At 38.0% G+C, this 15,553-nt stretch overlaps 1 protein-coding gene across 1 annotated transcript; it reads right to left on the reverse strand.

The window, feature by feature from the left end:
- Positions 1–1,040: 1,040 nt before the first annotated feature.
- Positions 1,041–15,156, reverse strand: LOC113159857 (disheveled-associated activator of morphogenesis 1-like). The gene is made up of 25 exons (XM_026356810.1): positions 14,070–15,156; positions 13,869–13,958; positions 13,049–13,120; positions 12,769–12,863; positions 12,444–12,663; positions 10,990–11,103; positions 10,451–10,561; positions 10,198–10,301; positions 10,050–10,116; positions 9,786–9,903; positions 9,545–9,683; positions 9,052–9,110; positions 8,101–8,288; positions 7,676–7,936; positions 6,518–6,625; positions 6,137–6,231; positions 5,581–5,665; positions 5,227–5,333; positions 4,730–4,818; positions 4,346–4,514; positions 3,970–4,077; positions 3,381–3,441; positions 3,150–3,284; positions 2,648–2,818; positions 1,041–2,522 (listed from the first exon to the last, which is right to left on the reverse strand). Exons 1-25 carry the CDS (start codon positions 14,253–14,255, stop codon positions 2,334–2,336), a joined length of 3,141 nt encoding a protein of 1,046 aa, XP_026212595.1. The 5' UTR covers positions 14,256–15,156; the 3' UTR covers positions 1,041–2,333.
- Between the last annotated feature and the right edge of the window lie 397 nt (positions 15,157–15,553).

Consider the following 15,553-nt stretch of genomic DNA (forward strand, 5'->3'; position numbering starts at 1 on the left):
GTTCTAGATACCCACATAGCAAAAATGGAAAACATTTCTACTTTTTCTAATAAACAGCCTGATTCATATCTCATGTAAACACACTTTATGTTTTTGTCTGACAATATAGAGACTAATGGACCTGAAAGGACAAGAACCACTTCATATTCTTGTTTTTGTGGGTGAAGCTGGCTGCAGGAGACGTGGCTGCAATTGACATCGAGCTGCAACTGACACACCAGTCCAACTTGCTATTTCTGAGCATGGTTTGAGCACACATATTCTACATATTGGGCCCTAAAACACTCAACTTCTCTTGGCCTTTCTTGATGTTCTCTACACAGATATAATACCAGAACAGAGATATTTAGTTAGGCCAGATTTGACAAACTATGTAATTGTGTGGGATGATGCCAGCTTCCACTGAGCCAACACTGGTAGGGCATATTTTTCTTTACATTTAAGGATGAAGATGGAGTTCTTTGCACCATACTCCCCATTCCTGAATCCTATAGAGGAATTCTTGTCAGCCTGGAGGTGGAAAGTCTATGGCATCCAACAGATGTCTCTGTTGCATAGCCAGTGCATAGCAATTGACAACATCAGATGTGATGTTGACGAAAATCTGTGGCCAAACCAACAGGACAGACAGGATGTCCACAGAGATAAGAACTTATAATCATTCTGTATGTACCCTACAGCAAAAGGGTGCATAAAGTTACAGAGTTGACAGTTCAATCTTTGACCCTACAAATGAAAAGAAAATGTGTTCTAGGTTCAAAAGTAGAACCTAGAATAAAGTAGCTTTTTCCCTAATATTAACTATAGTATTGGAGTAACAGCTAGGCAACATTATAGGGGTGTAAGAAAATCTTAGAAATATAAAGTATCACAATTTATATGTTTTCTGATAATGTCTAAACTCTCCAAAACACTGTATAGATTTTTAATACATTTTACATGCAACGATTTTCAAAGGTTCATTTTGTGTTGTGTTTAAATAAATGTTTGCATTTGGTGGTGTATTTTTTATACGGACAGTTTTCATAGTATAGAAACCATAAAGTCAACATATTTTATTTTTTTACACTACCACAATGCAGAAAAAGTAACACTATGTGTTATATTCAGAAGCTATAACTTATTTGAGTTTGTAAATGTAGCCTAATCTTGTTTCTTGATGCGATCATATGCAACAACATGAAACCTGCCACAGGGAGGCTCTCTGCTGCTTGCAAGCAGAGAGCCTCCCTGTGGCAGTAAAGTAATCACTTTACTGTGATTGTTGAAATTGTTGTGATAATGTTTTAATAACTCATAAATAATGAAAGCTGAGATGTGCAAATTTAGCAAATATACAATATTCTATTACACTACAATAACACTATATTATGAATATATATTCTGTCTTTTGGACATTTATCTTTCTCTTACTCTATTTGTCTCATAAGAACTTTTAAACATACTGTGAACACAAAAGCACAAATAAACGAACAACAAAAACTCTCTAGTTCCACACGGTCCCTCATATTGTACAAAACATCCTATACAGGTACATTCTGGACACAGGAAAAGCAGCACATATTGAACTGTGAGCAAACCATTAATTCACAAGAATTATAAAACATGGCACTTGGTCACACAACATACAACATTTGTTCATTTTTTTACAACAGTTTAAAAACTAATGCTGTAGTGCAATATTAAATAGGACAACTTTGTGGTTTCTGCCTTGTTAAATACATTTAGTTCTAAATAGTCTACAGAATATTTGCACATACAACTTACATATACCCCTACCAACACTTCTAAAGCTCTCGTGCATAATTTGCATAGTTTTTCTTGCACATATGTAAAACAGGCAAAGTGACTGTGTGCAGCAGTTTTCTGCCTTAGCCTTAGTCATAAGCACCTGTTGCCTTTATTTTGATGCTTTAGTGTTTGAACAGCTTTAGCAAACAGGATATAACATGTCAGTAGCTTCATAATTACAATACAGGCTCAAAAAATGTTGAACTGCTCCTTAACCTGTTTTCTTTCACCAGATAACAAGACCATATTGTTAGACCATAGAAATCTGGGGGTCACTGTGCTGTGCACAGTGCATAGCAAAATAAATAGCCAAAGACAGCTTGTCAACAATATATGATATGAACAAAAATTCTGTTTTCATATATTACTTCTTTTTATTATGTTACACTGTATATTACTACTCTTATGTACTGCATATATGTACTGGATCTATAAACGTATTAACTCATTTAATTTAATTGGTAATGAGTCCATGAATGACATAACCATTTCAGTCCCAGTGAGGTACTGCAGTCTATAAAGTGTCTGTTACTGTTTTAGTTTTATTTAGTCATTGGTCTCTCTCGGCTGTTGTGAAACAGGTTGTGCTTCCGTTGTTTTTTGCCGTTCATTTTGGACAAATCCAGATTAAACACCTCTCCAGAGCGTAGGGCAGACACTAGGTCATCAAATTCACCCCCTTCTTCTTCATTTGCTTTGGCTTTTTTTGCCTGCTCCCGGTCTCTCTTCAACTATTGAAAAAAAGAAAGACAAAGAGAAGAAGAATGGATAACGTTCATGTAACATTCATTACACTTACACAATGAGGTGGTCATTACACATTGCCTTCACTAAATCTCTCTACATGTCTGCTAACCTGTGCCTCCTTGAGTGCCCGTTTCTCCTCCTCCTCTTTGCGTCTGGCCATGTTCTCATTGTCGTGTTTGGCCTCTGAGAAAGCTGTCAGGAAAGCGTCAAACATCCCAAAGAAGTCATCTGGCTGTGGACTGGATGAGTCTTCTCCAAAGTGTCTCAGTGCCTTTCCAAACTTCAGCAAGACAGATAAAGAGTGAAGGTGGTAATATGATCTTTCGTGTCATTGTTGTGTCCTTCACTCTCTTGTCACTAGCAAATTTGTTCAGCGTTACAAATCAACTAACCCTGTGGTAAGTTAAACTTTTCTTATATCATATATTACATTATATTATCTTGTATTGGAATGGCAAGGCCAACTTATTTTTGCTTTCCAATGAAATATGCTTATTTGCTATTTTCTGAGAGAGATGTTCAGAAGGACATTATTTACATATTATCATATGTTTTTAAAGAAGGAAGAAATCTAAGAATGGGACAAAATATGTCATCTGTTTCCCACTTACCAGTTCTTTGGCCTCAGTTAGTGACTCCTCTACCTCAGAGAAGATGAAGGATGCCATAGTGATGAACTGATTCACCACAGGGACAAACTTATCAGTGGGACCCTGAGAGGACTGAGCCTGTTGGTACTGCAGCTCCTACAAACACACAAGCAGACAAATTAAACAAATTTTCCATAAATGCATTGTTCTGTCTTTCTCTACTAAAGGTTGTTAATTAATGAGCTCACTTACTGCTTCAACACTCTTTAGGCCAGATCTTAGATTGCCCATGTCCTTCTCTAGCTCAGTCATACTGGAAAAAGGCAGAGATGCAGTATCCAAAGCAAAATGAGGCAACATTAGTATCACTGGTAACTAATTAGATAATTACACATTAGTGAAGTTGTGCACTTTTACACCATCCTCAGAGACTGAGTTCATGCAGTGTCCATCAAGCTGTCAGCAACTGAGACACCAGCTAATATACATAGTCTTTGTGCTAAGTCAGAAGCAGTTTTCCTACGTAAGGCTGCATAAACAGTCAATTGTGCATTGTTTTTTTAAGAATGACTACTGCAGCCACTGCTAATGGTAGTAACCACTGCTGCAGCTGTGTTTCAGCTTATGTTCTTTGCACCCCATCCTAAGTTTTACAATCTGCTTCCTTCTTCAATGTGCTGCTATGCTGTATTAGAACAACCCAAGACTGAGAAAGCTAAGGTAATAACAGTCAATTAATTTCATTTGACATTCATTGCAGTGAATACACTCAATAACTAGAGTCTGCATGTATTACTGTAGCCAATGCTAAAATGTACTGTATGTAAGCATTAACTCTTACTTGACTTTAGCAGCTTCTGGCACATTCTGTATCTCTTCACCGAACGCTACCACCTTAGGATACTTCTTTTCCAGTACAGTGGCCATGTAGTGGAGCAGAGTGATGTTTCTATAAATACATCACACAAATCATAGAATCAGTCATTTATCAATTTTTAAGTGGATTTTAAAAAGAGATGAACTTGCAAATAAGACTTTACTCCAGAAGACTGTTTGACTTGCAGGCAAATGTGTTGACATTACCAATAGTTCGGTTCTTTCAAAGCTTCTTTGTAAGTTATGACAGTTAGTTACCTATATATGTGTGACTTTCTTTGCCCACATGTCAAAATTTTTAGCTCAGTCTTCTGTGAAAAAGGCTCTTATAAGAATTGTACTTGTCAGTGCTTGATTTGGTGTCAGCTATCTTGTTGAGACTGGACACTTTAAACCCGTAGGCGTTTCCTCGTTGTCCTTTGTTCATGTAGTTCCCAAAGGCCAGAATCACCTCCAGGAGCTGACGCAGTGCTTCACTCTGGACCACCTCCCTGGATGCAAGACACAGCGCTACAAACAAAGAGACAGGGAGGGAATGTAAAGTGACGATCCAACTTTCCTTTTACATTGTACATCATCTCTGAGGTGCAGTGCAATAACACTGATCATTCCAACATTGATGAACAACCTTAACATTTGTCGAAGCAAGTAAACTATTTTTCCATGAAACAGATCAAAAATACTACCACATACTGTAACATCCAACCTCCCAGACCCTTGACTACCTTTGATTCTAGGTTTGACTTCGGTTACACTTTCAGCAAACTTCTTCTTGAAGTAGAGAGCCTGGAGCCTCTGTTGATAGTGGTTGATTCTGAGTGAGAAAACAAAATAGACAGAAAAACAATGAGTACACTCAAAAGATCTTCAATAAGTCACGGGCAAGAACAGATGGAGCAATATACACTGAGAGGCTATTACACCACCCTGCCATTTTTATGTTATTGTGGACAGGTTGAAGCTGTGATTCACTGTGTGTTCTCACACCTCTATCCCATGCTGACCACCTCTATGTTAAACATAACACATGGTGTTAATGTTGATGCTGATAGGTGCATTTACTGTAAGTTTAAGTCTTATGGGAGTCATAATGTCAGTCATACTACTCGAGGATAGAACAGTCCACACCCTGTGCACCTGTGATTTAGTATTGTAGTGCAATATGATAATTTTTTATTTTCTTTTATTTTTCTTTTCTTGTTTTTTGTTTTTTGCCCTGTACCTGCTCATGTCATACAGGAAGCGGTCTGCTTTGGCCATACGATCCAGCTCATGCTTGTGCTCTTCCAGAAGCTCAATGTCACTCTTCTCAGGAACAAACTTTAGCAGCTTCATAAACAGACACATAAACACAAACTATCATGAGTGTTTTTGATCTGTTAAATCTTTATGTAATTGTTGACTAGACATATGAGCCCATATACTATTATATATGCTATAAAAACTATTATATTGTATTACACATATTACAATATCAATATATAGTGTTTTACATGAAAAAAAATGACTGACTCCTGATATCCTCTTCTACTGTACTCCTTCTTTGCTACTGTATACATATTTAAATGTTTGGTACCTGTTCCAGCATGTCTTTAGGTAAGTCTTCCTGTTCATCCATGGTCAGGATGGCATGGTGGATCTCCTCATTGGTCAGCTTCAGCCTATATGGCAAAATTGACATGAGTTTTAGTTTTTTGTTGTTGTTTGTTTGTTAATGATACATTGTATCTAAATAATAATAGAATAAATAAAATAAACAAAATGACATTACATTTTAAATAAATTAAATAATAACCAAATCTTAAACAATTAAACTAATGTATGCCTTACGTGGGTCCTGCAATAAAAAAATTCCCTTGGTGATACTTAACAAGTCAAAGGAATATTTTACACTCTGCTGTGGCAATTATCTTTCTTAGGCATGTAGTTTGGTAATATGAAATATTGTGTGGGAAGTTAAGATGTTTTTTCTAATGTGGGTGTATTATGAATATTTATAATATTCCTAGTGTGAAAATACGTCTCACATGTAGATGTAAAAACATATCCAGGCTGCTACTAGCAAGAAAAGATTTCATATCATTCTCCTACAGTGACTTTTTCTCTCATTTATAATCCTCACACATACTAACCGTGAGAGCAGAATGTTACAGTTCTGTGCTCGACGACCATCAATTACTGACAGCTCCTTGACTTTCTTAAGAGTCTGGTCATCGTCTGTGTACTTCTGTTGATACAAAGAAAAACAGACCTGATTGAAAGATTGGAAACTTGCCATTTAAATCATGCCAATACAATTATCTTGAGATATCTTGAGATGAGTTTTAAATAATAAACCTCAGTCAACACACTGATGGAAAAAGCTATTTATCACTATAAAGTTAAAATAGTAAAATAGAAATAGAAAAAAACATTACCAACCACAACTGCTCTCATCAGTCTTTTCTTGTATGAAGAATAAGCATATACAGTATGTGGTACAAAGAGTTATTGAACATAAAAGAACATTTTACTTGTGGCTTCTGGTAGGCTGAGAAGGTCCTCTGGAAGTCTTCTAGATCCAAAACTTTGAACACCTTGAGATCGTCTATCTCTTTCCATATGGTTCCTTCTAACTTGCTCTGAAACAAGGCATAAGCCAGTCCATTGGCATAATCTCAATTCAAAAACCAAATAAATAAAAGCAACAATTTCAGCTTTTATTTCCAGGTGTTCAAGATTTAAGATTTAAAAAAACTTTATTAATCCCAGAGGGAAATTGTTTTGATGTCTTGATCTGACACAACTTAGAAGATAGCACCTTTAGCAGGTAAAATGCATGTTCTATTAAGTTTGGAGAGTGACTTGGCCAGCCTAAAACCTCCCACTTCTTGCCATTGATGAACTCCTTTGTTGTTTTGTGTCATTATCCTGCACCACAATTAAGGATCTCCAAATTGGTTTGGTTGCATCTTTCTTTAAATTGGCAGACAAGATGTTTCTGTAGACTTCTGAGTTCATTTCGCTGCTGACATCATCAATAAAGTTTATTAAGCATGTCCCAAAAGAAGCCATGCAGCCCAAGCCATGATATTACCTTCATTGTGTTTCACAGCTGAGTTTGTATATTTAATATCATGAGCAGATCTAGTTTATTGCCTTGTCATCACTTTGGTAAACAAAAGTGTTATCTTCTAAGTTTTTTGTCAGATCCAGAGACAAACGCCTAGTAAGAAAAAAGCTTAAATTAAACTTATGTCTCATATTTACATTTAGACGCTTTTATCTAGCGTCTTGCCTAAGGACCTTTACTGGAGGTAGGTCACAGCTATGATTAGAACTACAGTGTCGCGCATGGAGCAGCGATCTTACCAGAAAAAGATGAAGATGAATATGATATCTAGCAGTAGCTGGATATCATATTCATCTTTTGACGTCAAACCCAAATGTTTCAGTCTAGAGCAAAAATAAAGGAAGTGGCCCCGTTTTTCTAATACTTTTGGAGGGGAGTGAATACTCCATACATAACAAAACGTCCAAAATATCAATTAGCTCCACTGTGTCCTGTATCTTTGTACATTGGTGTTACCACAGTGTTGTAATATACATTGTTGTAATACATTAATTATAAGAGTTTTAGTATTTGTATCAACAGCACTTTAATACTGTACCAATAGCAAAAGTGAGTGTACCTCGGGCAGTTTGCTCCAGTTGAAAGACTTGAGAGGGTTGGTTGGCTGAGGGATGTTCTTCTTCTGCGCAGTTAATACTAGAGCTCCGGGAGGAGGAGGTGGAGCAAATGGAGCACTGCCAAAAGCTGGTGGTCCACCCGGAGGAGGTGGTGGAGGAGGAGGAGGTGGATGAGGAGAAGGAGAAGATGGAATGATTGGCACAGGATGAGGAACAACTAAACCACTAGAAGCAACAGGAGGTCCTCCAGGAACGGTGGATACCTAACAAGAAGAGAAACCGAGGAGAAAGTCACTCAGTCAAGCAGATCTAAAATTAGAAACAAAATCTCTCTTCTATACATTTCATTACAGTATTTCAAAAAATACAGAAAGTGATCAATGTCCCTTCTATCCCATACAAATAAAAGTTGTGCTGGTGAACATACAGAGGTGAGCTGCTGCAGCTGACCAGACAATGTTTCCACTTTTAGCTTAGCTTGCTTGTGATCGTTGATCTCTCGATCCAGTTTTTCTTTCATCTTGTTCAACATTTCTATCATATCTTCCTTCTCCTTGTTCTTAGCTTCACATTCCCTCTCCTTCTTTTCATAGCGTTGTTGTAAGCTCTGATGCTCTGGACAGAAGTGAAAGCAAAAAAACAAAAAAAAACTAAACAAAAAACAAAAAATGCTTGAAACAAATGAATTATGGCAATATGTACATTCTACAAAGTATGATTTGAACAACAATACTCATATGCTAGTCTAGTTTTTTTTAAGTACAGAGTTAAATTAGCAGATCACTTTAATATATAAATAATTTATGGAGAATTGATTTCACAGTAAAATGTAAAAAAATGCTAAAGCAGTTTTTTAAAGATTGCAAGTGAGGTGGCTGAGCATGCAGAGATAGGCAGCTCATTCCACCATCGTGGGATCACTGAACTGAACAGTTTTCCTTGGTGTCGACTGTGTGGTGCTGGTACCACCAGACGACGTTCCCTGGTTGAGCGCATTGGACGGGAGGGGATGTAGACCTGAACGATTGAATTGAGATAAGATGGAGCTGTATTGTTGACCACTCTGTAGGCAAGAGACAGAGCTTTGAACTTGATCCTTGCAGCCACAGGAAGCCAATGCAAAGATCTGAAGAGCGGTGTGACATGAGACCTTTTTGGTTGATTAAAAATGAGGCGTGCTGCTGCATTTTGGATCATCTGGAGGGGTTTGGTCGTGGATGCAGGTAAACCCATCAGTAGTGCATTGCAGTAATCCAGGCGAGATAAGATCAACGCCTGTACAATGAGTTGGGTTGTGTACTCCATCAGATAGGGTCTGATCTTTCTGATATTGTGGAGGGCATATCTACACGACCTAGAGACTGTGGCGATGTGTTACCTTTTCTTATATTTTCAGCATCTTCTTTCCATTTTTTGACCTCGTTTTCCTTGACAAGCCTAGAGACACAGGCACATTCAAATCATTGCATCATCTACTTCTAATGCTACTACTAGTGACACACACACATTTTTTTTTCAGTTTTCTATTGTTATGTGCAACCTACATCTTTTGCAATATTTTATCAAATTTAAAATATGATGTACTAATCATTTAACTTTGAGGTATACATTGATAAAAAAACAAACATTTATAGTTATTTTTAACTGGTAATGCCAAAGTATGATGTAATGGGGTTATGTTTGGAAATGCAAAGAGTACCATTAACCACTATTGAACAACTTTAAAATGTCTCAGCTAAACTTCAAATGTAACTAGAAATTGTCTGTGTTTGTCTTAAACATTACACTTTATTAGATGCTGCTTCAACCTTGCCTGTCATAACTACCACAGTTCACAGCACTAACACTCATCCCCAGAGTTAGGAACTTACATGCGTACGACATTTTTGACATTAAAGTCTTCCAACGGAGCCACATCAGGGTTTTCACCTTTGTCCGTCTGAATAACCATCTGCTGAACTATCCTGTCCAACAACACCCAGTACTGAAGTGTGGTACTGTTTTGCTTATCTGCAAAGAGATGAGGGAACTGTCGGAAAGCTGCTAAAATCGTAGATAATATTTATGTTTTTTCAAAAGAAGTAAACTGTAGGCAAGCATTGCCTGTCTTACATGGCATCATGAGACAGTGCTGCAGGATAGACAGGAGGTGAGGGTAAGCTTCAGTGTAGTTCAGAGTCTTCTTGATCAGGTCAAACATATGGCTGGCACTTTTAGTTTCTACATGGACCTGAGATGACATATTCACTTTTTCATATTATATGTGGCATTAAAGACAAGATGATCTGACAGAAGTGTGTTTCATAAAAATGTTCCTTGTAATTTTAGTAGAAAAAAAAACATCAGATGGTTTAAATTTTTGTCTTAATGACTTACAGCATCAAAGCGTTTGGACATCTCAAGCTCATCTTGATTCCTCAACAACTCAAAGAATTCCAGGTGTCTGTAATACAGACAGCAATAGTTGGAACACCAGAAATCAGAGCACAGAAATGTTAACTCTAAAAAAGTACAAATACTGTACCTGTCCAAGGTGGCGTTGTCATGGGAATGTAGTTTGTCAATGATTGGCTGAATACCCAACATCAGAAACTCATAGCGCAAATGGATACGGAACTCCAGACTGGTCTGAAAACACACATATGTGCACAACATGACCACATTATTCACATTCATCATTGAAAGCTTCAGTATTCAACCAGTGTGAGACAAGAGCCTCCTAAACTTAATATACAGTAAGAAAACTGTGAGGAGGCACTGACAGATGGTTCCTTTACCTCTCCTGCTCCCTGGCTGAGCACAGCATTGATAAAGGACATGATGGCAGTCTTCAGATTAACTTCATCTCTGTAACGACCTGTGGATCTGTCCAAGTCTGTCAGAAGTGTCTGCACACAAAACGGATGGATAAATGGATAAATAGCGTGGAGAATTAGAAATCAGAGTATAGTCTAATGTAACGTTGGGACACTTGGGATCAATGCTAACAGAGAACACTGATTCCAAATTTCCAAATCAGATGTTACTGACACCTCCTGCAGCATTGTGCAGCATTACGGACACATTCTCAGGAAGTCTGCAAGCACCAATGTACCAAATAAAATACTGAGGAATTTATTTATTTATTCTTTTTTGGTACATTTATTAATGTAATAAGGTTTGATACAGTCATACACAGGTGGAAAGACTCCATCAAATACAGAATCAATACAGTCAATATATTAATTGATTTATTACTATTGATCATGCTAAATCACATAAAAAACGTACCACCATACATAAAGACTATGATTCAGTTCAATCAACAAGAGCAGACCTGGAAACGAGTTCTCTCTGATGCAAACTCCTGGTAGTGCAGCATAGCTTCTAGTACTTTCTTATGGCCTCCTGGCACCAAACATACTGCGCCAAGGATCTCTAAGACTGCAACCTAAGAAAACAAAAGAATGGTCAGTTAAAAACAAGAAGGAGAACCATGGTATAATTATTTACTGAGATTGAAAAAGTATGTAGTTGTATTCTTAGATGTATTTGTAATTGCTCTGTCTCTTTTGATATTTTTGTGTGCTGGTCAGTGAATTGCACTCCTGCCTCTTTGTGACTCAAGAATGATTTATCTTGTATTTGTCCCTGTAATCAGCCATAGTTTTGTCTATCTGTCCCGATTTTCTATGAAAGGTACTTATTGCTAAACAGAACCAACAACAGCAGCATTACAGGTAAAAGGAGCTATAAAAGTTCAATGAGGAGAGTGGCCTGTGTTAGGCAAACTATCCATATAAAGGAGAACAACACATGTATTCTCATGCACAATCACAACTACTCTACATAATTTGACTATATATTTGTACTACTGACTCAAAAGCACAGGAAAAGAAAAGTCATCTCTAACATGCTCAAAATCATATAAATAGGAAACAGAAGTTTCAGGATTTTGTTCTGAAGAAGACTGAAGCATGTGCAGAGAAGAACACCCTGCCTTCAGTGACACATGATGCTGGCTCAGCGATGTTCTAAAGTTACTTTAATTTGCTTGAGCATCATTAAACCTTCCAACAAGATAATGATCCCAAGCATGAAAGTCCTCCAAGGCTTGGTTGCAGGTGACATCCTGGAAGATTATAGAGTGGCTGTCACAGTCACATGACTTGAACCCCATAGAAAATGTCTTGTGGGTTTTGAAGAAGAACAGCATGCAAACCCAAGAATATTAGTGATCTGAAGGCCATTGTCCATGAGAAATGGACTAAGATTTCTCAGGAATGTTGCCGGAAGTTGTATCCTGGTGACGCTGTTTCTCTATAAATGTCCAACAACTTCCAATTGTCCTCATCTCTCTGTTTTCCCTCATCTCTGTTGTTTATTTTTATTGGACTGTTAGATAAAGACACTGACTGATGACGCAGGTAATACGCACATGTGCATTGAGGTGAGAAGCTCAAAACATACAAGAATTTCGATTTGTTGTGACAGCAGTTGCACTGTCACACATCAGACATGTGTAAGTGGCTCAGATCTGATTTGAAAATTTTTGATTTGGTTTGTTGACATCTCAATGAAAAAAATCATAAAGTCACAAAGTACATCCCCAATATTTTCCCACTTCTCACCTGTAGCCTGCCACCAACTTTTTTTGCCCCCCTTCACTTCAACTTCAGACAGGGTGAAACACAGATTCTAACATTTATAGTGTCTCAAAACATGTTTTCAGTACATCTTTGTCAATTTACAGTAAGATAGAGTTTCAGAGTTAGTGCTGCACCACTGTACCTTGGTTTTGATGTTTTCAGTAGTGAGACTTTGTGCGATGATATTAATGCTCTCGCAGTGGCCCAGGACGTGAGCTCTGCCCTGAGAGTTATTCAGCAGGGCTTTGATGCAGCCAATCAGTGAGGTGTGCATCTGAGACTCTGTGGTTTCATAGTCCATGGACTTGAGGAAATTCAGAATACAAGACAGGCCGTCCAGCTCAATGAATCGTGTCACAAAGCTGAGGGAGATTAGTCATATGACAGGATTAGATTATCCTTATAGTAACTGCAGTACGGTAGAACAAGAAACGAACACCTTAACCTGTTATGGCAGGAGAAAGTACCTCATTGGCTGTGTCCTCAGTGCTGTTTTAAGATCATCTACAATCTTCTGTCGTCCCTGCTCTTCCTCACCCTGCAGTGCCAGCAGAGTCTTTCTCTGGAGAAAAAGAGGTTAAAGAAAATAACACCCTATTCAGATCATACATCACATCATAAAACATACGACCCCATGTGTAAAATTTATTTTCATTAGGTTTTGTGTGTGCTTGTTTTTTAGTCTATGCTTAATCTATGGTCATTTTAATCAGTCAGTGTTTGTGTGTGAATAAACCGGAAACTCACAGCAGCTATGGACCTGATTTGGTCAATATAATACTCTGGCCAGCTGCTTGCTCCTTTATTCTCATCTTCTTCCTGAAACACATATACAAACACATGTCACACAGTGTGTCACGTTTTTTTTATTAAAGGACAGATTCCCATTTTTACAACTGTGTCTTAGAACAACTGTTATGTGTCCATATGAAAATTCAAAGAATTCCTGTTCATCCTGGCCATGAAGAGATCTCTTCTTAGAGCGTAGTCAGTGGAAGTGGGTGAGGCCAAAACTGGTACTGAAACTGGTCTTTTCAAAAGCCTATCCCCCTTGACGTCAAGTGTTGATGAAAGTGATAATTGGGCCTTAATTTTGGTCTCCAATTTTAGCAGAATGTTCAGTTAGGTTGTTGCTGTAGGGCGGTGTTGATCTAACATTGCCTTCCTGTCAGGTAATTTATTACATGGCATGACATTTCATGTCAGTTGTTATATCAATTTGCTCTGTGTTGCAAAGTAACAGTAACAGTGCATATTTTTGAGCAGTAGGTTTGCAAGAAACATGCTTATCCTCTGAGTGTTTTCATGTGGACTGGACATCTGTCATTTACAGAGCTCTCTGAGGCCTTTAAGAACTGTAGGAATGGTCACAACAGGTAGAACCTATTTCAATGTACTTTTAGGCAATTTTAAGACACACTTAATAAATATGTGAACCTGTTTTTAAACTTGTTTTTTCAAATCAAAATAAAGAAAAATAACCTGCAGAAGCTCCAAAAATGTGCACACTCACCCCTAAGAAGTACCAACTCTCACCAAGGGAAAAACGACAGTTATAGTTTCTTACCATTTTCTTACCACAGTAGATCTGCCATTTTTTCTCTGCAGGCAAAGCGAACATGGCAGCTCTGTGCTCATCTGAAAGGTCCAGCTCATCCTGGGAAACGAGGAAACAAATAGGATAGAATGGGAGGAAAAGCCACTGAATAACTAAGGGTGCTTAAAAATACACAGAAATAGTCAGTGTTGGCTGTAGTCTTGCTCTTACCACCAGCTCAGTGAACATAGACTCCAGCTCTTGAGGGGCGGGCATGGACAGGATGGGCTCCAGCACAGTCACTGCGTTGCCGTTATCATGACAGTGGGTGATCTCTGGTTGGTCACTTTCTTTGAAGCAGCAAGAAAATACCTTGGACATGCCACGCCCCTGGGGCTGTGTCTCTTGTGCTGCCATGGTTACAGCAGAGACCAGAAGTCTTGAATGACAATGAAAAGTTGTTAATTATTACCTGCTAGTAAAGTTGATACATAATGCAACACTTCCTGTTTTAGAGACTGATGAAATAAGTCTTGCGAAAATGCTGCATTCTGAACAATTGTAAGTTAACTAGAAAGAAAGTATGTAAGCATTCCTTATTAAGTGTCCTGGTTACCAATACAGTAAAAAAAGTGCAGATAATTAGTCTCTTTTATTTTAATCTGTGTGATGACAATGAGATGTGAGTCTAAGAGGCTTTGTCTATATAGAGAAGATAAGCCTGGGTCTATCTATTTTATCAATGTCTGATGTTGACAACACAGATTTTTTAAGCATGTCAATACAATCAATATCCAGCCATAATAAAAACATTCAAACACAAACAAACACACACATGCATTGTGTCAATGAGCACTGTAATATTTTGTTTTCCTGTCCTTATCCAAACAATTACAACCAACAACACAAAGCTTAGGGTTGCAACCTAATCTAACATCAACCCTAAAACTTAAACCCCAAACAGGCCTTTAAAGGTGTGTAAATGTACAGCAGACTACACTGATATAGCACTTTTCTACCTTACCTGACAAAACGCTTTACACAATTTTCAGCTGGCTTCTCATCCACCCATTCCCACACACACTCACGCAGCAGTGAAGGAGGAGCTGCCATGCAAGGCCAGCACCTTGCAACCACTTCCAATTAGTGAACAACCTGCTGCACCTCCTGGTCCTCAGCTGCATGTGACAAAAACATACACTCTCTTGCTACATTCATTACACATTACAACATTCTGTCTCTAAAATACATTGGACTGAACGAATACACATCAGACTGAACAATACCTAAAATGAACACAGGCACACAGAAGAGTTTCAGTGTGCATTTTTCCCAGTCAAGCAGCAGTAAAACACAGCCTAACACCTTATGGTACATTTTGCTATTCACTATGATTATGTGTGGCAGCCTCCTTGCAGCTGAGCATTATCACTAAAATTAGAAGGATCCTGTCAAAGTAATGAAACTAGTCCATGCATTTATTACTTCTACACTGGATTACTGTCTCTCCTAATAGGATGTCCAGGTAGAAAACCTCCAGTTACCAAAATGCTGCAGCCTGCCAGTGTTATGACTGGAATTAGCAAGACAGATCATTTTCCTTCCACATTAGCTTATCTGCACTAAATCCCTGTCAGATTTGGCACTTAAGGAGTTTCACACCGACATGATCAGATCACATGACTAGTTCAAGATAGCATAACATAAAAACAAGC

This window comes from Anabas testudineus, chromosome 12, assembly GCF_900324465.2.
Source record: "Anabas testudineus chromosome 12, fAnaTes1.2, whole genome shotgun sequence".
Classification (NCBI taxonomy): domain Eukaryota; kingdom Metazoa; phylum Chordata; class Actinopteri; order Anabantiformes; family Anabantidae; genus Anabas; species Anabas testudineus.